Source organism: Macrosteles quadrilineatus, unplaced genomic scaffold (genome assembly GCF_028750875.1).
Source record: "Macrosteles quadrilineatus isolate MER2022 unplaced genomic scaffold, UCM_ALF_1.0 Scaffold_5__1_contigs__length_97177068, whole genome shotgun sequence".
In the NCBI taxonomy this organism is placed as follows: domain Eukaryota; kingdom Metazoa; phylum Arthropoda; class Insecta; order Hemiptera; family Cicadellidae; genus Macrosteles; species Macrosteles quadrilineatus.
This window is the reverse complement of record NW_026542598.1, coordinates 20436653-20463960: the sequence shown is the minus strand read 5'-3', so window position 1 is coordinate 20463960 and position 27308 is coordinate 20436653. Positions and strand designations below refer to the sequence as shown.

Genomic DNA, 27308 nt, shown 5'->3' with positions numbered 1-27308 from the left:
AGACCCAACTTAAACAGCGTCTATCCGATCAACGTGCTTTCATCTAACCTTATTGATCTGTAAAGACTTGTTCGTAATGGTATTGGATTGACACTTCAAAACAGTTGTTCAAATAACTAAGATCACACAAACAATGAGGTTCCCTTAATTCTCGATGTACACAAAGTGAGATGCAAATAATGTTTGACCAAATTTGTAAAACAAGAGGGAAATTGTAATGCCAATAAAGGATTACAAAAGTTCTGAATGCCGTTTGTTATCCAACGAGCGAGGAAATTAACATCATAACTAACCCAAGACTGTTTTACCAAGCCCGTATGTTCCAATCGACATTAACTAGTCCCTACATTATAATCAATTTATGTTTCATCCACCCGTTATCGATTTATTTAAAACCCTCCGTATTGAACTGGTGTTTGAATTTACAGTATAAAACAAGTTTCAAAAAAAAAAAACTTAGATATAAAAAAAACAGTTAAATTTGAGTTAAAATAAACTTATTGCGAGGTATGCTTATATGTTTCACCCATTTCTGAAAGCAACAGGTTTATTGTAATACCAAGTTTAGAAACTGCGTCGAAAACTATCTGACAGTTCTTACCAGTCCCATAACAAACAATAACTGAATTGTTGGTCCCTCTATTATGTTTGGTCGTTTATCTAGCAAATCTTAATACATTTATATCGTTATGGACGGGTATTGGGATGACACCTTTATACAGGGCTTCTCAAACTACTAAACTACCGCCTTTTTTTTTTAATAAAAAAAAAACCAACACATACATTGTTATACCAATTGGAGTGTTGGGAACGATACAGGAGGTTCTCTATCCGGTCTCAGATATGTTTAACTGGGTAACAAGACATATTTGGTATCCAGTGCTGAAATAGGAGTACAAACGTAACCTTCCTTGAAGTTAGGGGTCTACGATTTATCATTCCTGTCCATTATTCCAACCGTCTCCAAACATTTATCATGACACAGAATAAATTATTCCATACCTCGTTATTGTGCGGTCTATTTATTTTACAGTATTCCAAACCATAGAGAATACTGTTCATTCTTCAACGTATAACAAATGTATTTTCGAGCAAGTGCATATAGGTTGCTTTACTGTTACATTTACAAATCGCAATTGAATTCAGAATCAATTTAAATGTTAATTTTAATAATAATCTGTATAATTAAAATGTCTATCCATCACTTTGATTATAATATTGATCTGAGGGTAAATTTTAAAATCTTACATCTTGGAGATTGTACATGTACGGTACAATAAGTTAATATTAATTTTTGTAAATGCCCCTTGTTGTAGTAATATAGTCCTACTGTCTACTGTATATGATTAATTTACCAGACGACATTTCATGACGAGCTGCAGGCGAAATTAAACCTTAAAATTAACTGCGATTTTAAATTAAGGCCATTGTGTTTCCGTATTAATCAAATATGATTTAAATGAAATTGTAATGGCTGCAGAAAGACTCAAGAAACTAAATTCATCACTTCACTATCGACATTTGGGATTATTTTATCCTTGTGAGTTTTATTACATTTGATCAACAAACCAAAACTAGTAAAACCAATAAACTATCAACATAATTTTAAAGTCATTGACCTCCACTCAATAAGTGTACTAAGAGTTAATGAGTGTAGAGTGCTATCACCGTATCGTGATCAACTATTAAGCGAGTCGAAGTCTTAATTATCGCCAAGTATGCGTAATGGCTCACCTACATTGACACTAGCTTGTCTACCATATCACTTGACTGATATGAAACATTGAGACATATTATAACAGTACAACACACCTCATTAGTACAGAAGTTAAAACAATGTAACCAGTGGGTTACATCGTCAACTAGACATTCCATTTACTTGTAGAAGTTGTAGCCAATTGTAGAAAAAAATTAAACATTGGATAGTTGCTTGGAAGATAGTGCTACTGTCGATTACTATTAAATAATCCAAAATTTTTACGAAAAGAAATGGAATTGTTATTATCATTATAAACTATAGCTTCATTTAAATCACATACAAATACATAGCATCAATAGCCAACAGAGTGAAATTATAGATTTGACAGTATTTCAAAATTCGAGTGGTTCATAAAGAAATTAATTCGAACAATGTATTCAAATAGAATAGTTGTACCAAATACTGACATGTGATCAAACCGGCAATATTCTCGTTGTCAGGCGGGTGATTTAACCTCTCAATTACCAAAATATATCTTAGTAAGGAAACTAATGTCAAATAACATTATTTCTAAAATTAAAGACGTTTTAACCAACGTATTGCATTGATTTGTTGATGTGTATATATATTTCTTTATAAGCTACCTACAATCTTTTTACAAAATCAACCCGTAACATATGAAAATCAACGACGATCTGATGATTGTTTCACCGTTTATCTGCGAATCGTACCCCACTGAAAGGGCGTTGACCTGCACAATGCGTTTGTTCAAAACAAAACAACAGAGAGTAAAATGAATCCGGGCGCAAATTGGCGAGAGTGAAACAGAGAGGGGTTGTGGTAATGAACTGGGATCTTGGGATACTATAAACCATTTCTCCACTTGCCACCACCGCGCCGCTGCCCCTACAGTAAATAACATCACTCATAACTTTTCATTCGTTTTATTTATTTCTTTTGTCTTTATACGAATGGAGTCACATAATCCCGATAAAAATCTTACTTTTGTATGACAACAACCTCAATTTTTCATCATGGACCGCAAATAAAGCCTATTATTAATAGGCCTAATGCAATGTATGTTAACTCATGGTGTACACACATCTTTCAATAACCATTCAATTTTCAACTGTAATGGTGAAACATTCAATTCACTACGATGAAGTTGATTAGTGACAATAACAAAAGGTAATAAAATTATATGCTATATCTTACCAGTTGGTGACATGGACATGGAATTCAACTCACCTGTAAAACACAATTGATTAAATAAAGTGGTAAAATGCATCACAAATTATGGATAATTATTCTAAATGGTTATCTAAATATAACCATGGTGAGAAATAATTATTAAGTATTATAGTGTATTACTTTCTTGTCAAATTGCAGTATGATTGAAAATGATAAAAAGAAAATTACGAAAAAAGAAAGCACAGATTAGATCGTAGCATAGGAAAAGACACTGGCATTTCAGAAAACTACCAATGTAGTTCCATTAATCATTTACTTTAGAATATTATGTAGTAAAGTAAGCAGTTAAATGTTTACCTATAAAATCGCCAGTTTTTAACCCATAGGTATCATAGCCTACTTGAGGAGCCTCTCGCAGTTAATGGAGATGTAAAGGTTATTTGCAACAAGTTGCCCAATAAATATCAGCATACCCAGTCAGTAGCTTAATTTAAAAGTCCTTTTTCACTGTACATGCGAATGTCATGCACTTTGCTTACATTACATTAGTATGGCTAAAGCCGAAGAATTCGTCAAAGACAAAATTTACAATCTTGTCCAAGAGCTGTGTGTTTAGAAGTGAGCGCGCTGATCGGCTGATGTAATTGTCAAGTCGTAAGGTTTCAGATTCCATCAGCAACATTGTGGCCAACAACCTTCTCAAACTGTGGGGCTGATTGAAGTCTTGTCAAAGCTCCAAGAACGGCTTCAAGATTGCCAGTTCAAATACTTCGTTACAAAATAAGCCAAGCAACAAATACTCCGAGGGCTACCCTCGATGGAAGAGCAAATAGTTATCACGGTCTATGTCATTTGCTTCAATGGTTTTACCCCAAACTTACAGATTTAACCTCAAAATAATCACCAGTATCTGCTGTTAGGCCTATATGACGTCGTTGAATGATACAGTTAACATAACAAATAGTCATGGGCAAGATTGTTAGTTATCCAACTTCCATTTTCATCTACTAGTTGGAGACATGCATACTATTACAGCCTTTGTCCATACCTATTTATAGACATACTACAAATTTTTATTAGATATATTGGGTCCACTTTAAGAATAGACAAGTTGAAAATCGTTCGAAGGAATTTAAACAATTCGCCTTGAAAATGAATACGTTTTAGGAACAACCGTTACAATGTCTTTGGATAATCTTTGTGCCTTCCCTTTGTTCAGATGAAGAAAATTTCGAAACTTGAATTTCACAAAACTGTAAATTTTTCACTACCGTTACCTTAAATGGTGAAGAATCAACGTATTTTTATGAACTGCAAATATTGATAGGGTCGCGCCTGTGACTAACCTATCCAACAGCCTTTCGCAGATTAAATTCAAACCCAATTTTTTATAAAAAAATAGTCCATGGGCTGAAAATGACTGTCATATTTTAATGTTGAATAGATCGAATGCAAGGTGGAAGAGTTGATTTCTCTTAGTGCTACGTATTATCTGAAAACAAAGTTGCTTATTTACCATTCTTATCACTCCAACTTGAGCTAAAGTGCCTCCACACTAGAGACAAAGTTACAAAGTGTCGAGCAAACAGCAACTTCATCAAACCCCGGCGACTAATTACTCTTCTTCTTCTTACCATTTTATTAATATTCATACCACATCTTATGGAAAAGGAAGTTCAAATTTTAATAAAACTATTTAGTTTCTCTACACTGTATGTAATGTTTTGTTGTGTGTAACATTAGAAAGTTGTGAATAATTCATAAGAAAATGCGGAAAAAGATATGTAAAGTTAGATTTAAAATAAATTGAATAAACTCTTTTTACACAGCAAAAGATAAAAATAATTTTACCTCTGCTACTTTTTCTCATCAGATATTCATGTTAAAGTATTTCCTTACAAACAATTTCAAAGTATAGTAAACGTAAAAAATTCTTTGCAAACTGTAGACAACTTTAAATATCAAACAAACAGTGAGCTAAATTCCCTGAAAGAAATATTTGTAGAAAGATGATAATAAATTTTAACGTTACCTTACTATAAAGGGAATTATTATTGTGTAAAAAGAAAGAAAGTGCGGGTCCCCACTGCCACCAATTCAAAAACTGCCTTTAATTAAATAAAAACAGCTAAGCTGATAGCTATATCTTGGAAGGTTCAAGATATAAAGTATTTAAAATCCCGACAAAATTCGAATTCATTCTAAATGAGTTCACTTAACAACACCTATTGGGTATTAAGTTAATAAAACACTTTTATTTTGAACATTTTTAGTTACTGTGTACAATAAAATAAATCACCTTAGCAACACTATAAAACGCCTACAAAACATGTTAAATGGTCTTCAAACACGAAAGAAGTTACTTATAACTTTCAAGACGATAAGTGACTGGTACTAAATTGACTGCATCCGATTTGAAATTCAAATTTGGTTTTATACACGGCATGTTTCATAATCTTCAGCCATTTTCTTCATTGGTTCTTTAGCAATCACGTGAAGATAAGTTGAGTCCAGACTAATTAAAACGAAATGTTTGTTCGATTACTCACTCAGCGAATTGTAGCAAATTACTGTAACTAATTATTTATTACAAAATGCCACTCTAAGTTAGAAAGACAAGCGCAATTGTATAATCCATATCAACAATATCTGCTGTCAATGACAACTGTGGGGCGGTTAAAAAATAATAAAGTAGCACATTTCATCAATGGGACCTTAAGTGACTTTTTTCAATTGTCAAATGTTCCCTATTAATTTTTGAGTATTTTTAATGTTCTCGTTTCACAGTCGTCTGCAAGAAGTGTTCTTCCCAATGAGGGCAACGCGAGGTCGTCCATAGGGTAATGAGTCAACTATATTAGTGATTCCACCAGGTACTTGAATACTTTTCAATTAAATGGCGACCATACAAAGTAGGTATTTTAAGCCAAGTAAGAATGGAGATGAGTGTAGGATGAGTGGCGCGATCTTGTAGTCTTGTTAGTTACTAAGGCCGACATATTCCTTAGACACAGCTGTTAATTAGTAGCCCATAATACAGCTAATGGCAACTAAAGGACCTACAGTTTTTATTGGAATCCTAACCACATTTTTGCCTTTGGTATATACGAATTGGTCTAATTATCATGATAGTACTGCGGATAGTCGTAGTACTCACCCGTGCGGACGTTAATACACACCAGGGAGTACGGTAATGAACAAACTTTATTTAAAAGTCAATAATGAAATAACAATACTACCATCAAATACAATAAGGGTCTTGAAAGGGGCAATGGATTTTAAATCCAACATTCATGTTCCAATTTGACGGGAATCGCGCTGTTCTTAAAGCAAAGAAGAGCTCTTTTAGAATAATTGCTGCAAGAGGAGCCGCACACGAGGGGTGTGAAGTGGATGGAAGCTCTCACGTCTGTTATCTGATACTGATACGAGGGTGGCTAACAAGCAATATCTTATTATATATATAAAATACAATACTATATATAGTATGACAAGCAATGGCGATATGTGCGCATACTTGTAGGCTAATTGTTGATTGTCAAACTTTCCATCCAAACAGGTTAAAAAAATGTTCATAAACCCACACTTGGTATTAACACAGCTTTTTGTATTAGATGTACAATTAATTCACGTATGGAGTTTGTTGTTGAGTTTTAAAATCTTAATAATGATTTTTCTCAAAATGTACACGTTATATAAAAATTATATCAAAATCGGAGGTGTAAGATATCTTTTAGTTTCTGGATGCCCCAAAATCGTACAATGGTTTTGGAACTAGGTCTGGGGATTTTTTTGGCGAATACGCTCAAAGACGTTTCTAAAACGAAAGACGTATAAAACTGAAAAAAATAAAGAGCAATACTGTAGTTCTTGTCAAAATACTTACTTTAAAAAACGACGTTTAAAAAACTAGCCCTGTAACAAAATTAAACGTGTGCGGGAATCTAGTGCAAAAAATGCATTTTTGCTAAAATTTAATCGGTAAATCCCTATAACTAACATTATCAGATGGATTGAATTGCAACAATAAATTCTATAAATCTGTTGTTAGTTTTTTCCAAATAATATTATTTATTTTTTTATATTCGCATATTAGCGAATTTCCCTATAGGGAAGTAGCTATTACCGTAGGTCTCATGGTAAGACTTAGGCCCGGGACCGATTTACTTTTTCATTTTAATGTCCCCAGAGGCCAAAAACACCATTCGTTCAAATTTTTATATATGTATATATATATAGATATATATATAGATTTATATATATATATGTGTGTCCGTGAACACGATAACTTGAGTAATTTTTATCCGATTTTGATGAAATTTGGTTTGAAGGTGTAAGGCGGGATAAACTTGAATGAGTTCGCGATCCAGCATGATCGGACCATGGGAACAGGGTTTTATGGGGGGTTTTATGGGGTAAAAATTGGTTTTTCTCACTTTTTACCCTCAAAACACAAAATTTCCCAATTTTTCTCCAAACCTTCTTAAAGAGCTTAAAAAAACAAACAATTCAGTATATCAAAGTGTTTTTGTACGGTTTATGGATATATTTTGATCAAACTTGGCAAATTTATTTATTTTATAGTAAGCTATCAATATTTTACTAAAAACACACTACTTTATTAGTTTCCTTGTAGCAGCAAACCTAGGTACTCGTTAAACCTAATGTTATTTAAATAGATCAATTGAAAATCAATTCGGCCAAATGGAAATTAGCTTAGACGGCAGGTTTGCTGCGGCGGGGGTATTGTTTATCAATAAGAGCGATTGTACACGGTTAGACCTACATTTTGCGATAAAATCGCGCGACCTCGGGAATAAACGTTCTCAACACTGTGACATTTCTTGTTTTCAGACTTCATTAATCTCTTTGCAAAGCTCTCTCGTTCATCACCACATCAACACCTGCCAACCGTGTTGAAGAGTGCATATTCTCGAGTAGACTCTGTATGCACACGAAAAACTATACTTGCTGAGTACACAAGTTATATATGATAGCTTAGTGATTAGTGCTCGCCTGACAGCCAAAAGGACGTCGCTTCGATCTTGAGAAAAGCCAGTGGCGTTTCACTTGTTCAAAACTGGTCCTAGCAATCTTTAATACTGTAATTGGGCTATGAAAAAAATATCCTCACTGGAGATGATGATCAAATCTAAATCTCATTTTATTTTACACCCACCTTGCGTTTAAACTCAGCTTACATTTTGTACCTAGATGTTTGTTGATGTCTTTAAGTAATTATAGAGATACTGACAGTGATGTAGTTTTTAATCTACTGTGTAAATGTTAATTTCGTTTGCCACATAACGAAAAAAAACAGTTTAATATCCATCCTATCCTGAGACCAATTCAGTGATAATGACTCACACTTAGTCAAATATTCAAAAGAAGCGCCGTTTGGATTCTGATTGGTGAGATTTTCGCACACAACTTGGCCATTTTACACATTTCCCTGATTGCCTTCCCTACAGTTACAATAAGGATCAGTACTTTGCGAACCACTACCAGCCTTGCAGTCTCTCAGGAGGTTATCCACTCGTTCCACCGTTACGAAACTCACTGATAAGCCTTATCATCCCCTGGTAGACAAATGGCTTCGCCTTGAACCGCTTATCATCGCGCATCGCTTGGGCAACGGCTCCATTATCTCTGGAACGGTTATACTTGTACTGTCCTAAATATACTTGTTAATTTATAACGTTACGCACCCTCGCCACGTGAGCTGGAAGCGAATAAAGCTTACGACTTTCCTCAATCGACAACCGAAATTAAACTACGATTGTGTGGCTATTCTAGACAACAGGTCCAGACGTAAAACCGCCCACACGAGTCGAGATAGTTTCGAACTACTTGTCCGTTCTGCGATGATTCGCCCCGTAAATTGTCAACCAAGCGGCCATTGATAGCCTGACTGCAGGAAACTCTGCATATAAATATATTACTGCATTATAAACATATACTTGGCTTAAAATACCAACTTTGTATGGTCGCCATTTCACTAAAAAGTATTAAATTGTAAAGTATTAAAGTATATAAACCTACACGCTACACTACGATAATTGACAAAATTTATGTAATGGTTACTTGTGATGGTAACGTTAATTATGCTAACTATTGCAATTAACTATTGCAAATTCCCAAACAAAAGGCAATATGTAAATACGGTTTAATATCCGTATCAAATCACTAAGCCATCCGTATGCGTATATTAATACTGTAGTTTAACCTTTCAGAAAAACATAACTAACTCGACGTCAATCTGTAAATGTGCACTCTAGAGAAAACATACCCAAGCGAGTGATGCCGTTCAGTTTTATTACAAAAGGGTTGCAGTTAAGCAAATTACAAACCTATCCAAGGATCAGCTCGATTTATCCTTATTGAACTGGTAGTATTGGTACTTATCACGAGCTAATTGTTTGGATTGCACTTACAGACTATCTAGTTTACGATCCGATGACATTTTATTAGTGAAGCTCAAATTTATTAACTAAAAAAGGATTTTCTAAAAAAATGACCTTGCCGTGTCGGCCTCGATATTCATAGTTTCGTCAAAAAGTAACATATAAAATAACCATAAAACATAAATTTTTACAGTTTGGTTTTACTTAAAGTTCCCTCGTAGATTTTTTAAGGTCGTACGATAAAATATTTTTGAAAAAACTTGTGGTACATAATTTAAGCTTAAAAATGTTGTATGGTTACTAATGGTCAATTAGTGATCATAATTTATTAGTCATCCTAATGCTTCAGAGGTATTGTACAGTAAATTAATTTCACAGGAATCGGGTTTATTGAACGCCACTACAATGAAATCAATTTACGTAATTTTAGTTCATGTCGAACATATCAAACGTTCTGCAGTTAATTTAGTACACAGTTGCTAAAAAGTTATTTTGACCCCTAAGCCATAAAAATGTAAACTGGAGTCGAGGACATGAGCTTAATTTTTTTTTCGCTTTGGATAATAAATTGATTGAACTGAATATTGCCGATATGAAAAAGTATCACGATATTATTCAAATCATTGTATTAATTATATATTTTACTACAAAAAATTTCCTTATTGATATTAAGTTGGTGGTGTAACAATATTACATTTTAACGAAAATTAAAAAAAAATATTATAGTAAATAGAACTTGTTTTTTCTATTGAGTTGGCAGAGTAATATCATGCATCTCTCCAGGTCCAAACGACCGAAACCAGGCCAAATAACTTGATAAATCTGTAACATCTGTTTATTTCTAGAATCTAAATAGGATGTAAATAAATTTGGAGGCTAACTTACCAAGATAAACCATATAAAACATTTATTTATGTAAATTTTATGTAAAAGAATTGTGAAGTTTAACAACAAATTTCGTCTGTTACAATTTCAACGCTTTTTTCCATCTTCAAGTTGAGCTTACTTTAGGCCCTAGTGATGAAATATGGTCTACTATTTCCATCCAAACGCGGTAAAACACTTTACAAGACATGAACTAATGCTAGAATGGGTTTAAGGCTGGTTTAAAATTTAGCTATCTTTTATTAAATGTTTTTTTCACGTACATAAAGCTTCAAACAAATTACATTGAAGCAATTAAATTGTAAAAATCATCATTTAAGAGCATCCCTATTTAATTCATGATTTAGACCAATTTAGACATTACGATCAAATAAAATTTCAGACTCGCACAATGTATTCAAGCCAACAACGGCCCAATGCAATATTCAGGTCGTCGGACAGGCTAGTGCCAGATGAGTAATGGTAGTTGGTCAAATTTTGGATTGGCTTCAGCTCATGACAATCTGTAAACGTAAACAACATTATCATTGATGAACTGCTACAGTTAATTCTTTACAGCTGTATACTATGGAAATATTTACAAACATTACAGTTGTCTGGCACAAACTATATAAAAACGTTTTGCTTACATTAAAATATGTCATTGACACAGTTTTGACATAGGTCAGTGTAAACTTACACAAGGATGGTATAAGCATATTGAGGTTATGATATTATTTTGACTTAGGACTTTGTCCCAATAAAACCGCCTCTGTTTTAAGCTCCTTCTATTTTGCGACAAAATTGCTAACTATACGCCATGACAGGTTTAGCAAACAAATTAAATAGTAGTTTACGCAAGGCTCAAACTTTAAATTTTCTACTCGTGTCGCAAGTAGTAGTTTTTTACACTATTTACGCGAGTTGCGTACACTACTTTACCTACGACAATGATTTAATTACAAAAAATCACTCATAACTTCTAAGAGAGGTTATGTTTTTTGTATACAACCTTTTATTGCCACTAACAGAGGTGCAATGGGTGCAACGAAACATTGTACTAAACACTAATTGCACCCCTCAACAATTAAATTGGCCTAAACAGCTGACTAGTTAAAGTTCGAATCGTTACAATTTTACTTCTTCTCTCTCAATCCTTGAACCTATTTTTTCCGTTACCCGTGTTGTTATGAGTAACACTATGCTGTTATGAAAGTAAACAATGCTGTTAAGTGAAACTTTTCAAAAAAGAACTGAACTGAAACGGCTACTTTAATAAAACGGTCGTAGGTAAAAGAGATATTCACATCCGACTTAATTGTTTGCAAACCGACAAAGTCAAATGTATGCAAATCTTTTGCAGAGTGTGACAATTAAAACACCATTGTTTACACAGTCTCTGGTGCTCAGTGGTCACTACCACACCCTTACACCCCTTGCCTGAATGGTTAACCAACTACTCTCATTCAAAGTGTTCTAACCAACCAACAAATGTGTGTATAGTCACGTTAATTTTATTTATCGATGGTAATGCTTAGTGACTGTAAACTGATTGTAAGCGAAAAAAATACAGCTTTATAGCAGAGATTGAACTATAGGCCTATTCCCTTATAAATTCAATATCCTTTGGACTTAAGCTTGATCAGTATTTTAAATGGTTTGTTTTGTTGTTAATGTGTTCAATTTGCAGCACGGAACATCTGTAGTCATTCAAACTACATGGGTCCATTTTGACAGCAACCAGATCATTCAAACCTTGTTTATTAGTTCATATAAACGTTCCCTAGGCTAATCAATCCAAAACGAACTGTTGCATTTAGTTAAGGGGAGTCGCTACTGAAACTAGTGATTTAAAAAAATCCTTTTAAAAATTATCATATATACTTTTTTAAGTTCATTTAGTCTTAGAAAAAGATTTACTGTTGTTAAAGTAAGAAAACAAAATTTACATACTTTTGGAGTTTTTAAAGTTTTTTGGCGGAAAAAAATGGGGTTTTTTAAAATCTCTTATAACTATTTAACTACTGAACCAATTTTATTGTTTGATATCTCATTTTAAAGAGCAAAGAAAGTACAAACTTTCTGTGCATACTTATATTATTTTCTCAATTAGTTTATAAGTTATGACTTCAAAAATAAGTTTTAGAAAAATGTATAGGTAATAAAATTTTATAATTTTTTTCATGTACTTTTATTAACCCAATTACAATATCCATGCACAGAAAGTTGATTTATAGTATAAACAATGTGTGGTAAAAATTTAATTCATATAGCTGTAATAGTTAAAAAGTTATAAGAACCTATATATATATAAAAAAAAATTAAAGTCGCGGAAAACAGAGGTTGAAGTTTATACTAGGCCTAGTTGATGCCCCAAAAGAGGTGTGCACGCTTCACTTCAAATATTTTTTCACAGTGATAAAAATACATATTATACCAAATGTTATGTTTTTCTGAAACCTTACAAGCCTTGACCACTCTAAAGGTTGTTCCAGTCAGAGTTACAGTATATGCTTCACTGGGACTGCAGTTTCACCATAGTGGCATTAAAGTCTGTCGAGGCAAAGTTCGCTGATATGAGGTTCACGATGCCATGATCAGGGCAGATGGCAGCACTATCGCGGGTTGTGACCTCTACAGATTGCTGTTTGCTTATAAACATACTACACTGGTGATTATTTACTGTTAGCTTACCACGGATACTAAATAGAGAAATACTTCGGTTCGATGGTCAAATTTGGGCGGGAACTGAACATCATCAGTCAAAAATCCCATCGACTCATAACACTTGACTGTAACGTTTCATAGGTATTTTCTACGCGAAATTCTACGCGATCCCTTAATCCACAATGTTTGAATGGACAAAAGTTGTTAAACTCATTCAGTCCCCAGTGGCAGATACACCGGTCTTTACTTTAGATACACCAGTAAAGTAGAATGTACATTTGCTCGCATTCACTTCTCATTAGTAGAATGGGATTTGTAGTTGTGCCAAGATCGTCCAGAAAGTCGTATAAACACAATAGTTGTTCTATTTAACTCACAACTTATATTGTTTGGGATTTAAAACTCTTGAATAGGTGACTCATATTATTACATATTTCCATTTATGCTTGTATTAAATTGAGCCATGCTGTGTGACATATTTACTACACATACTATTTACTTGTTTATTTTGCCCGTTGTAGGACACATCGGTAATTCTCTCGATTGTGATTATTCCTTGGCAATTTCTTCGTCCCAATCTAATAATAGTGAAATTGTCCCACATGTATTTTGGTAATTTATGCGATATTGTTTTGTTATTTTCACTGTATAGATTCTGACCTCCATCAAGACAGTTCATATTACATCAAATCCGTAATCGTTGGTTTATCCACACACATGGTGCACTTATTAAGTGACCAAGACGAATAGACGAATGTTTCATAAAAGGCGAACTTCTCAGCATGATTCAATTGTGAATTTCGATCAATTCATGAGTGATATTTCTTAACAAATAAGCATACGAATGACAATTTGGCGGGCCTTGACTACTTGGTTGTTGGAGATTAGTATAGAAAACACTGAACCAAGTTCAAACAATTGCAACAGTAAAGATTATTTTATTTAAATTTATTTGGCGAGTCATACATACTTGAGAATAGCATTTAGAACTTGAGAATTGGGGGGTTTAAACACAACCTAGCAATCTTTATTGAATTTATTGTAAACGTATTTATTGTATTTATCAAAAACAATAAACTAGCATGTGCACTATACTATATTTATTGTGTTCGTATAGATTAAATGATTTATTTTTTTACTCATAGCTGGAACCAAAACAACAATAAGCCATTTGAACACCCGAGAGCAGACAATCAATAGCCAACCTGCCCACTCGACGACCAACCACTATAGTGAAATATTTCTTCTTTCTTCCACTCGCAATTCGACATATTCAAGGAAAACTAATGTATGTGCTTTTGTATTAGTGGGCTAATGGTTACAAATTGGAATAATTATTTTCCATACCTTTGTTTTAGGTTAATTTAACAATTTATGAAAGTTGTGTCTCAAGATTTCCGAATTATTTGATCACGAATTAACCAAATCAATAAATGGTCGCGTTGTCTGTTTAACCGTTTCCATTTTATTGGCCTCAAATGATATTCGCGTTATATTAAATTGATATTCTCTTTAGTTGGCCATTCTTTACAATTTTTATGAAATACTTCAAAATTATTTGATTTTGTTAAAACTTCAGTTGCATGCTATAGACTTTTTAAACTTAGTGTAATCAGCTCATTTTCGTCAGGAACAAGTTTGCATTGAAACTTGTTTTCAATCAGTTCATTTTTTTCAGTTAACGTAAATTCTAGTCCTTTCTTTATTTTTTGTAAGTATACTACTACTAGGTACTACTTATTGAAAGTTTAACTGGGAATTTTCAGTTGATCAATTTTGTGTGCGTTGCAGTCTCATACTGTGAAGCCCATAGGATGATCATCATTACATATTATATGGCAGGACTTAAATGGTTTAACGACTTGAATACAGATTTGATGATTGAATATTAATCTAAAACAAGTCACGGATGTATGAATACCCATAACATGTTAATCACTTTGTGAGCCCAGTGTGCAGGCTCAATCTAAACAGACCAGCAAGTAGCGGCGCTGATGAGTGATAATTTATGACTCGTGTAGTTGAATTGTTTACAGTCCAATTAAATCATAAAAGCGCGCCCATCAAAAGAATTACGATCTTGCCGCAGTCGTAAAAATAGTTCGCACTATTCTTCCCTTGATAAGCTGTATGGACTGAAGTGTGATGGAATTTTGGTTTGTCATTTTTAAGTTTCGTAAATAATAATAATACATTTGCATCTTCAAATTTTTACCCGCTTACATGCTATGCTGTTGTTTATAAGTTCGAATTAAATAATTTACCTACGAATACGGATTCTTTCATTGACATCACTCTGTTGTCTGTACAATCAATTAATTGTATGTACATCCCAAAATAACTTAACTCCTATGCATACACATAAGGGCGTTACTGTATGAACTAATACAACAAATGTACAACTTCTTATTTATGAACAATATTAATGTGAAATACTATATCTACAACTCTAGGATATAAAAAAACAAATAAATACCCCCGCCGCAGCAAACCTGCAGACTAAGCGAATTTCCATTTGACTGATTTGATTTACACTGAAATGTCTACTTAAAAATATAACATTTATTCCCAATTTAAATAGAATTAGTTTAACAAGTACTTATGTTTGCTGCATCAGGGAGGGTAAAACTGTTTTTTTGTAAAATGTTAATAGTTAGTAAGAAATAAAAACGTTTTCCAAATTTGATCTAAATATGTTCATAAACAAGCAAACTTCAACAGTTTACTTATTCTCCATAAGAATAACATGGGAATTTTAAATTTACAATTTTTTTGAATTTTCTCCGTAACCATTAGGCGCATAATAACGCTTCAATATACTAAATTATTTGTTTTTTTAAGCTCTACAAAATGGTTTGGAAAGAAATTGTTAAATTTTATGTTTTTTTGGTCAAAAATGGGAAAACCTATTTTTACCCCATAAAACACCCCGTAAACCCCCGTTCCCATGGTCCGATCATGCTGGATCGCGAACTCGTTCGAATAAACGTAGGTTTACACGTTTGTACCAAATTTCATCAAAATCGGATCATTTTTGCTCGAGTTATCGTGCTAACGGACACACATATATATATATGAATTTGAACGGATGGTGTTTTTGGCCTCTAGGGACCTCAAAACGAAAAAAAATCGGTCCCGCGTCCAGGTCTTACCATGAGTACTACGGTAATAGCTTATTCCCTATATGGGAAATTCGCTAACAGTAATATACCCTACTAGCGGATAGGTGCACTTAAATAATTCATTCAAAAAAGATTGCTTTATTTACAATGAAAGTAAATGCCGGACATCCACTAGATTTTTAAACGGCACTGTATATGTTGGCACCACACTCTTGAACTGAAGTAGGCCTACGCCATCTTCGGACAAAATCCGGCGAAATGCATGATTAAATAGTTTTTGTAAGGATTTAATAAAATACGTCTCTTAACCATTTTCCAATGTCCATATTCTGATACTAAGAACAATTACGTCATAAATATTATATGATGTTACAATTGCGATCAATTCCGCTTGGGTGTAATTTATAATCATGAGGCCTGATGATGGATGGGTGTGACTGGTATTTTGGATTTAATTGTTTTATAAATTGAAGGAGCTGAACCTTTTAGGGTCAATAACTATAATTTTGAAAGAGTAAACGAATTTAAATACCTCGGAGTCTCAGTTAACTGGAATAACAAAAGAAGAACAGAAATAGAAAAGAGACTGATTGCAGCAACCAAATGTTTCTGGGGCGTATCAAAAATATTTAGTTCAAAAATACCATCCAAAAACACAAAATTAAGAATCTATAAAACTTTAATTCAACCAGTCCTTTTATATGGTTCGGAAACCTGGACATTAACTAAAAATCATTAAAACAAACTTATTATTTTTGAGAACAAAATTTTGAGGAAGATTTTCGGACCTATAAATGAAGAAGGTATGTGGCGAATAAGAAAAACCCAAGAGCTCCAAGAACTGTACAAAGAACCGGACATTGTAGCCATAGTGAAGAGTAGACGACTGAGATGGGCAGGCCATGTAGAAAGAAGGGAAGAAGAAAGTATGCTTAAGAAGATCGCCAATGGGCAGCCACGAGGCACTCGCCCGCTAGGAAGACCGAAGTTGAGATGGAGAGACCAAGTCCAGAAGGACCTACGCAGAGTGGGGGCATCTCTTGACATGGCGGCAGATCGGCAGCAGTGGAGGCAACTTGTTGGCGAGGCCAAAAACCTTCTTAGGTTTGAGCGGCCAAGGAGGTAAGGTAAGGTATAAATATTTTAAATGCTTAAATATTACTTAATTTTGGCAAATAAGTGCCATCAAAGCTTTATTGCAAAAACCGAGTTATCTTAAGCCCCCGGCTGCTAATGTCTGTGTTTATCCACAAAGACGATACAGGTGTCTGTGTTTATTGTGGCTATCCAAGATTTACCAGCGTATGTTTACCAACACGCACTGCTCGCCGCGCCGCGCCGGTGTAAACATTGTATATTATGCGCCACCGCGGAGTGTTCACACTACATACTACTGAGGTAACTCTGCCGTACCGCCCTCACGATAGGGTCAACATTTGCTAAGATACCAAATAACCCTACTTTCCTCACACCTTCTTCGCAAATGGATGAAGATACAGAAGAGAAAATTGAGTTTTTTAAATCGACTGTAGAAAATAGTTTTACTTGACTGGTCCGATGATTGGAGTATATCTTTTTGTATCTTATCTGATTTCTGTAGAATGTGTCTACAATCCAATGTCCAACCTTGGCTAATACAACACTTTGCACTACAGTCTTAAAGCTACTATCTTGACTTTGAGATACTAATGGTCATAATGCACAATAATAATCCTAGTACATAATAATGAACCCAACAAATATAAACAACGATATGATTTAAGTTAATCAAAACCAGTTTTTAAATGTCCTCGACCAGTTTATTCTTACTTCCTTTACGGATTAAAATATAACTATGACAAAATTGTATAACAATAGTTGCCACTAAGTAGTAACGTCTTCGAAGATCACCCAGTACTGTATTTCACAACGTTACAATGTTGAATCAATGCATTCAATGTACCATTGTAAACACACAGTCGATTAGTCTCAACTCTCGGTGTAATGATAATAATACTGCGGCACAATTAGAGATCAAAAGTTGTCAGTTAAACCAAAGCCGGCAAACTTGGCCAATCCGCGATACTCAGTGCTGCCAATTGTTAGGGTTGCCAGAAACTAATTATCCCGAAACATGTAACAGCTAAGCATACTCTTTGTACAGGTTCTGGTGAATAGCAAAATCCTCCGATTCGACCTTTTGTACCTTTTTATTTCATCTCGAGTGTAGTTTGGTGTGTAAACGGCATTTCCACCTATTTTCACCAAGAATCATAAATGGTGGTCAGCTGTTAGCCAATGAAAGCATTCCCTCACTGGGAAATGTACGATTAAACCATTGTATATCTTTAATTAATAACGCTAGTAAAAGTCAAATAACGTTTGTTGTAAGGAAACGACAAAAAACATTGATCTTCCAACAAATCCTTATTAATCTGGTCTTTGCTTTATCCAGTCAGCAGGAGTACCTAATTTCCACCAGGAGTAGAGCAGATTTTTTAAGACGGCTCCGAGACGCAAATCCACGACTTCCAGACATTTCTGGGTTCGTTGTAGGTAGCGGTCGCGCCATCGAGTAATCAAACCGGGAACCGGACCATTATTGTTAAAAATTTTGATTGATGCTGATTGAGAGCTCAGTGTGCAGTGTGCTTTAGGAAAACCGGGACGTGGCGTACGGCGGTGCACTTATATAACTGCAGCCATGCACTAGTAGTCACGTGACCATAGTAGTGTAGTACTACACATTGACAGATGAATGAAGTGCTGTATATGTGTGAGTGTGACCGGTGAAGCCCCGCATAGAGACGAGACGGCCTAAAAGTGTGGTTTTTGAACTAAACTTGTTAGCGAAGCGACACTCGGCAAAACTGTGCCGTTATCGATTGAGCCCAGGCCAGCGGCTGAAAGAGCATCTCACAACCGTATTTAGACCATCTCCCTTCACATTCATCTCGTATCTCGACTTAGTTTCCTAGGTTAAAAATATAGTTCCGCATGTATGTCAATTAAACTCGTGCATACTGACTGTGAAACCTTTTTTTAAGTTAGCGAATTAATTTTACTCTCAACAACTTGTTAATTCATGTTAAACCAGTCGATTCCACACCCACACATTGCTTACAGTATGTAACAAAACAAGCTTTTACACAAGTTATAAGTTCACAATGCTTTCGTAAATACAGTAGAAAAAGCGTAGCTTTTATAAGTTCGATTGGGACAATATAGCATGTGTAAACTAGGAAATATACAAGGAAATTTTAATGTTTTCTAAATCATAAGTTAGTACAACGGGTTTTTGGTTTTTACTAAATAAATTACTTTATATCAATTCTACATGGACAGTTTTTACTTGGGCAGTTTATTGCAGAACGAGAAATTGGTAACTAAATATAGTAACGTGTCAAATAGATCTCTATAGCAATAAATTAGATTAATATCACTATAGTACAATACATGTACGAATGCAATACACACAATATTAATTGTAGTCGCTTGTTGAGAACAATAACTCTGCAGGTGGTATTACAATATCATGCATTATTACCTAATAATGATACAACATTCAAACTGCAAATTGTTGTAACTAATTTGGTACTAATATTCAGTACCTACCTATGATTTGTTGAACTGTTCACATAACAAATCTAAAATTTTGCAATACTTTACCAATAGACTAGTAATGTGCTTCAATTTCCATTTAATATCTTAATTTATTTAAAGTAAAATAATACTATAACTGATTTCTTTCTTGATTCAAGCAAAGTAGAGAACAATATTTAAATCTTCTCCAAATTTGCCCGGATCTTTAAAACGATATTCCTATCTATAAGTGTCATCTTCAAATGTATTGTAGTCTACAATACTATATGGCATAGAGTAGCTTTTGGTAATATTTAAGTCATAGTTCACCAATATGTTACGGAATCAACCAACCACGAAAACGAAGGTAGGTGTATTTGAAGCCTGGTGAGTCTTACAAATATTCTTACAATATACATATATACATATACACATATACATATACACATATACATATACATATATACATATATTCTCACAAGATTTGCTCGGAATTTTACATTGAACTCCTCTGAACCAACTGCAAGTTTAGTTTACCGAATTTTATGTAAGCCTCAAAATGAATGTTAACAATAATGGTAATAAATGGATCTTTAAATAAATGTCCAAATAAACGTTTACATCGGGCTTATATTCATAAAAGTTAAATTTTACACTGCTCTTCTCATTGGAAGTTTCGGTTTACCATTAGACTAACTTAGAAACTACTAAGCGCCGGGCTTTACAGTGCGGGACACGACATTACGTCGGCTAACGGAGGAAATTGAATTTACGGTCGAGCTGCCCAAGTCTCGTGCATCCGCTAATCGCTAATCCAATACATCGCTCTCTTGAATAGATTTAGATTTTCAAACAACAATCTAAATACTTGACAACTTACAAACTTTAACTTAATTTGATACAAAAAGCTGCATGGTAATTATGAGACAACTGATAATATTTAACAATATTCGTAAAGTCACTCGTGACATAGATCTAGCGTGGTGATTATGAGACAGGAAACTTCGAGTAGAGTGTTGTCGAACGATTAGTGCTCGCCTAACAGATAATGGGACCCTAGTTGCTAAACAGGCCCAGAATGTCAATTAGATAGTGACGAGGGGGGCAGAGGGGCAAGGGGGGGACCACCGTGTTGACTTCATCCTTGTAGTCGTTAGTTAGTTAACGTTACAATGTCAAAAACGACAACATTTACGTTTTTCTAATTGATACATAGTTTTATTTGTGTTTTCTACGTCATTTTTTTAGTGTTGCAGGGAACGGTTCAAAGCCTGGTCTAGTTACTATCTACTATACTAGTTACTATACTATTATAACGTCGACTTGTTGTTAGCTTCATATATACATGACAAATGGCGTCTGAATCTATAATCGCTCCTTGCGAAATTGAACCAGAAACCTTCATATTTAAAGGCGAGCACTACCCAGGGAATCCTGGAACTCTTTGGTACGGTTTTATATATTAGTTCATTGCACCAAAACAAATATATTTTATATGAAAAAATGATAAGAATTGCGTAGCTATCCCTGTATTTTTGCGTATGTCTGCTATTTCCCCTTTCAAATACTGTGGATCTTTGATCATTTTCATTTAGACAGATGATTTGTAAAGTTAAAAGATCCGTAATGGTCAAAGTTTGAAACGTAAAATTCAAAACGGACCATGGTCTTTAACAAACTTATAAATCATACCAAGTTTCAAGATTGACTCTCAAATGCGAGGATTCTAAGTCAAACAAAGACCAGAGGAAGGATAATAAAAAAAAACCGTGCATACAAAACTTGTCTAGGTGAGGGGAAACAAATGGACAAAAGGGACAAGGATTTCCAAATCCCAGGTATACCTAAATAACAACCTATATAAGTATTTCCACAACGTAGAACTTAAATACCTACGTACTTTAAACGTATTGCAGAATTTTAATGACGCGAACGTTTGGGTCTATAATGTTTGCATACCATATAAATGCAATATACTTTGATTTTAAATCATAAAGAGATTTAGATTACCTAATTAGCAGGGTTATAATCAGCGTCCAATTAAAATTTATCGCATTTTTAAATTGGTACCAAGCAGTTATTATTAATTAGGTGATAAAGCAATTACTTTAAAACTACTTCGTCTGCTAGTTTCGTAACATGCATAGCATAAAAATTGATCTTTACTTCTTAACCAAAACCATAAAATTCTATATCCCTGAAAAAACTAAAATAACTCATAAACTATGGTTTTATTTATAGAAAAATTCTTGTAGGCCTAATAACTAAAATTGCTAGAGTTTTTACAAACCGTCACGGTACTAGTTTGTGAATTTATCAATTTGTGCTCAGCAAAATCATCATTACAGAAAAATCCTAGGTTTGATTTGCCCTGGGTTTATCATTGTTTGGTTGTTTGATAGATTTGCTATCCAACTGAAGAAAATTTCAACGAGCATAAAATACACGTAAAAAACCTTCCGATTTCACAATACCAAGTCTAATTGATCTATAACAAGAGACAGGTTTTATTAAGACACCTAAGTTACTATCTGAACTATGAATACAATTGAACAAATTGTGTAGAAAGAGAAAATGTTTTAATTCTAGAAAGATGGATTTGGTGATAATTCAAGGGCTCAAATCGGTTACGAAAATATAGCATCGCTAAAAGTTGTTATATGAACTACCCCTGATTGTAATCTGAACAAAATAGTTGTCTCCAACTTGTAAAAAAATGAAAGTGTAACGAAATCCATTAACACAATACCTGATACAACACTTGATACCACTCTCTATTCGGTGATAGTGTATGATCATGTTCACCAATGTTCATACTCTACGACGCGACGCTGAGCGATTACCTCGCTAGTTAGAATACAATCGAACGTCTAATAAGCGACTGCCGGCATCTCTGAATAAATGTGTGTGTTCATCGTTCATTTGACTCATAATGCGAGAATGTAGTGTTAATATCGATGATGACGGTTTGAGGACTCGCACTACCGCATCGAACATCCTTCGCTTTGTCATTTATCACTAAAGGATCATCGAAATAAACGTTTGAAAAGTAAAATAAACACATTGGTGATTTTTGTGATAAAAAAAACATGCAAACTATACTAATGCAAAAACTACTATAGAATCAACCTGAATGTTTTGTAGAGAATGAAATTAAATGGAGATTATAAGATGAGAAAAAAATGAACACACTTTTGGGATAGGAGAACAAGCACTGTTTTATTTACTTTTTGATACACAACATGTGTTAGCAATAGAGAATAATTTAATTTGATTAAGAACACATGTTAGTTGCAAGGAAAAGAGATGTACATTAAATAAAACATAGAGTGTTAAATAATATGAATGGTTAAAGTTTACTGAACACAACCCTATGTGACGTAGTGAAAAAAAACATGTAAAAACAAAACATTGACTCTGCAGCTGTGTCAAATTTTCTATTATTTTTCCCAAACATAAGATTACCAAAGATGTCTCTGACAGCTGATGAGGTAAACAATCAGTTTATTTACCAGTTGTATTTCATTGTAAACAAACATTCTATCGGCCAAATTAGTTGACTTTTAACCTATTATCATTCAGTTAAAAGAAAATGCTATGGCTGAAGAGCGTCCTTCGATGAAGGACAGGCTTGGAAGGCTGGAAGCAGAACTGGACGATCTCCTACGCTTACAGGAGAACACCAAAAGACAACGTGCAGACTATGGAGAGTTGACCTGCGTGCACAACAGCAAGCTACAAAATTGCGCAACGATCAGGTTGACAAGTCGCAGCAGAACAATGTTCAGCAGCAGCCATCGTTACTGCTGCATCCCCGAGAATACGTCAGCACCACTCAGCGACATCTCTAGGTACTTGCAGCACATAAACATCAACCTCAGCAAGGGAACGCAGGCGATAACCAAACTGGCAACATCGCACCAAGAAAACAACAATCAAAACAACAACTACCAACACTCCAATCACGTTTCGAAATGCCCTGTGGAGAAAACTCCCAACGAAGATGATCTGTTCAAGGAGCTGAGGGAAGAAAAAGATAAACGTGCAAGAGCGGAAAACCAAGTGAAGAGTTTGAAAAACGAATTGAAAAATACCAAATGTGAATTACAAGAGAAGACGGAACATACTATTCGAATGTTGCAAGACGAACTAAGAGACACTTTGGAAAAACTGAAACAGGCTGAACGTGAATTACAAAGACGTGTAAATGAGTTTAGATCTGCTGAGTATTTGTGGCCGTTGAAATACGAAACACTAACTAAGGAGCTGCGAGTCGAGAAACTGAAAAATAAAGAAGCACAAGAAAACATACGCCAGTTGCAAACGACAGTTCAAAACATGTTAATGGACAGAGATGAATATTTGACTCTGCAAAGAACTGCAGGCTGGATCAAGGATCAAAATGAAAACCTGCTTTGTTTGGTAAAAAAGTTTAAGGAAGAGATTAAAATGAAAAATATAGAAATCTCCAACAAGAATCGATGTCTTGAAGATTATAGCAGGAGGATAAAGCAACTTACTGTATTGTGTGGGAAATTAAGGGATTTATTGATTGTAACGAGAGACAAACTATCAACTGCTGAGAACAAACTTAAGTCAACAATGGAACACTGTCAAAGGCTCTCAGAAAGGATGTTACAGGGTCACCAGCATTCGGAAGATCTTCAGAGACGTTTGGAGGAAAGCAAGCATGAACAGACACAACTGTCTCAGCTTTTACAAAACTCAGAAACTAAGAATAACGCACTTCACTCAAGACTGGAAGATATATCGGAGATGATGAAGAAACAAAACGAGCTCATTGCCCGACAATCAGACACCATTGATACCAAGGAGGAACAGCTGAAATTGACTCATGAAACCATTAAACTACAATCACAACGGCTAACCGATTGCGAGAATAAGATTTCACATTTCCAAAACCAAGACAACACTAAACAAACCTGTTTTCTTCGCGCAGAACTTACTAGAGTTCATTCGGAGCTAGAAAGTGAGAAAGAAACCTCACTAATAAAGGAGAAAATAATTGAAAGTCATCAAAAAACCATATCAGAGAAAAAGAACGATCTACTTAAAAAGGAGTCAGATATAAATGAACTTAAAAGGAAACTCTCTGAAACAGAAAAACTACTCGCAATTGAGAAAACAAACAAGGAAGAGTTTCTCTCTAAAATCAAACAGCTTCAGGTGAGAAAAGAAGAATTGAAGTGTAGAGTAGATCACTTAGAAGAAGAGTGTCTACAGTCTTCAGAACAGACAGCCAAACTAGACGAAATTGAAAAACAAATCCAACTCAAACAAAGTGAATGGGAAAAGTTAAAGACAGGTTTGATGAAAGAGAAGAACGAAGCACTTGAAGCACTGGCGTGTTCTTCGCGGAAGCTGGCGGATGCTACAGACAACTACCAAATGGAACTAGAAAGTAGACAGCGATTGATAGACAACCTAAACGTCCAGCTCCAAGAAAAGGACAAACAAATTCATGAGGCAAAATGTGAGATTGTAGCTTTCACTAAACAAATACAGGAAGCAGAAGAGCGATGCGAAAACATGAAGAAGCGATTTGAGACGGGGTTACAATCAGCATGTGAAATGTGGCAGAAAACAATGAAGCAACTGACCATTTAGGAATGCCAAACCTTAGGTTAGGTTTGAAAACAATGATTGTCCTTTTAACTTTCTCATTTTAATATATTATTATCTCTATTAACAATGTTATATTGGCTCGTGGTGTTTCGCTTGACCAGTTGCTATATTCTACCAAAGCAGCTCTCACTGTTTGATAACTGATTTCTGTCAATCAGATTTTCACGTACTTATACTGTTGTACAATTTGTGAACACTATTAAATAACTTGCATTGTTAATATTTACATTTTCCATTACTTTGAGACAGAAACACGATTCTGAGATGCAAATTGGCGTAATTTACCTGAATAAGAGTGCAGAATGGTACGCTTTTACTAGCTTTTTCTCAGTGGTTTCTTGAATAAAATACAATTTAAAGCCCATTTAGACAGCTGCATCTAGTTTCAACCGATAAAAAAGCTGCTGCCTTTTATTGATCAGACTATTACTATTAAATATCTAGAGGCAATGACTTAAATCTTTTAAGTCTCAGAGAACAAAAATGAGTTTTATAAATCCTGTATAATGCCACCCTTTTAATATTTACTTAGAGAATCCTTTCAACATGATCTGAACATAGCTCCGAGTGAAACATTTGCATATTCAGTGTATATCTGTTTAGCAAACACAAGAGACAGAGGGTGTAATTTAATTCAGATCGACGGCCTGACATGTTACAACCAAAGCTAATGCGGGATGACTAACTACCCAGCTACCCTGGTCATCCAACCTACATCGGCTGTTTCAGTCTGTGATACATTCACAACATTTGTCAACAGTCTGCGTTGATTAATGAATAAATTGCGAGTTTTATACGTTTCGTCCGATTTTCCGGGCAACAACACTGGAAATCACCATGCTGTGTAACTCAATTCTGCTAAAATGAATTGATTGTTTATGTATCACAATAAAAAAAAATCTAATAACACCTTTATAATTGGCAATTGCTAAGTCTTAATTAATTTCAATACATAAATGTTTCATGATTTTAACTAATTTCAGTAACACTGTTCAATATAACCCATACGTTCAAGACAGTGATTTTTCAAAACTAGATTGTCCAGTTCTAGCTAAGAAAGACGACAACGAGCCTAAAATGTGGGTACCGGTATCCAGTTAGGATTCGGAAAGGCTGATGGACAAGAATCAAGGGGTACCACCCTTATCCCAAAGTGAAATAAGTAAGAAGTACAGTAGTCATATTCTAACCGATCCTCACAAAAACACTAATAAAATCTTTATTTTCTGTTTTTAAGGTATTTAAATTCTAATAACTTATGTTTCTTTTAAAACTTTCAGACAAAAACTTTAACCATACAAAAATTTGTAACATACAAACTCAGCTGCATTTTAAAGTGCGTTTCCTTTTTAAAGGGTTATGAAACTTGTATTCGCATGCACCTACCCAAATAGAATCCGCCCATTTTATCACAATCAATAGTTTTTTACCAACAATTTTTACACCAAAGAGGGAAAACGTCTCCAACTAAACTAGGAACACAAACTACACTCCAAATATCCTTCCAGTTGTTAACTCCATTGCCATATAATGTCCAAACGAACCAGATACATTTCAAATCTCAATGAATGCACACTAAAACAAACGTACCGCAATCGTAATATTATAGTGTTCATCCGATTGACTACTCTCGATATAAATAACCTCTTATTCATGGGGTCTCCAGACAACGCGATGTTGTCGTTATTTTAATCTGAGCACAATTCTGAGACTCCCTCACAGTGCGTGACTTGTCCGACAGAGATGGCTGGTCGATACAGTGCGAGTAGGCCTACAGCACTAGACAGGGGAGGCGTTCCTGTCTGTCTTGCAGATTGCACACAATATATCGGAAATGATTTTAGTTTCACAACAGCGAAAACTTAGGTTTCAATACAGTAAAAACGTTGCGTGGCAAAAGTAGTTCTTGTAGGGCAAAACTGACTTTGAAGTTAAATGAAATTGTCAAAGAAAATTGTCCTGATTGATAAAATACTAATGTGTCGAAACTAAACTTCATGGTGTTAATCAATAGGCCTACGTCACAATGTATACTCCGGTACAATATAAGTCCCTTTACATACACTTAGACAAGCTAGGATGTAAAAATATGTAAGTAGGTAATTTGAATTATTTATTGTTGTGTTTTACGAAGTAAAATTATCAACGGCAACA

General features: G+C 34.5%; 2 protein-coding genes across 2 annotated transcripts in view; one reads left to right on the top strand and one right to left on the bottom strand.

Annotated features, from left to right (window-relative positions):
* Window positions 1-27308, bottom strand: part of LOC128995868 (uncharacterized) — a 97450-nt gene that overhangs the window by 64068 nt on the left and 6074 nt on the right. The gene's annotated exons all lie outside the window — the stretch shown is intronic.
* Window positions 23123-25236, top strand: LOC128995869 (rho-associated protein kinase 1-like). The gene has a single exon (XM_054420895.1). It carries the CDS (start codon window positions 23127-23129, stop codon window positions 25134-25136), a length of 2010 nt encoding a protein of 669 aa, XP_054276870.1. The 5' UTR covers window positions 23123-23126; the 3' UTR covers window positions 25137-25236.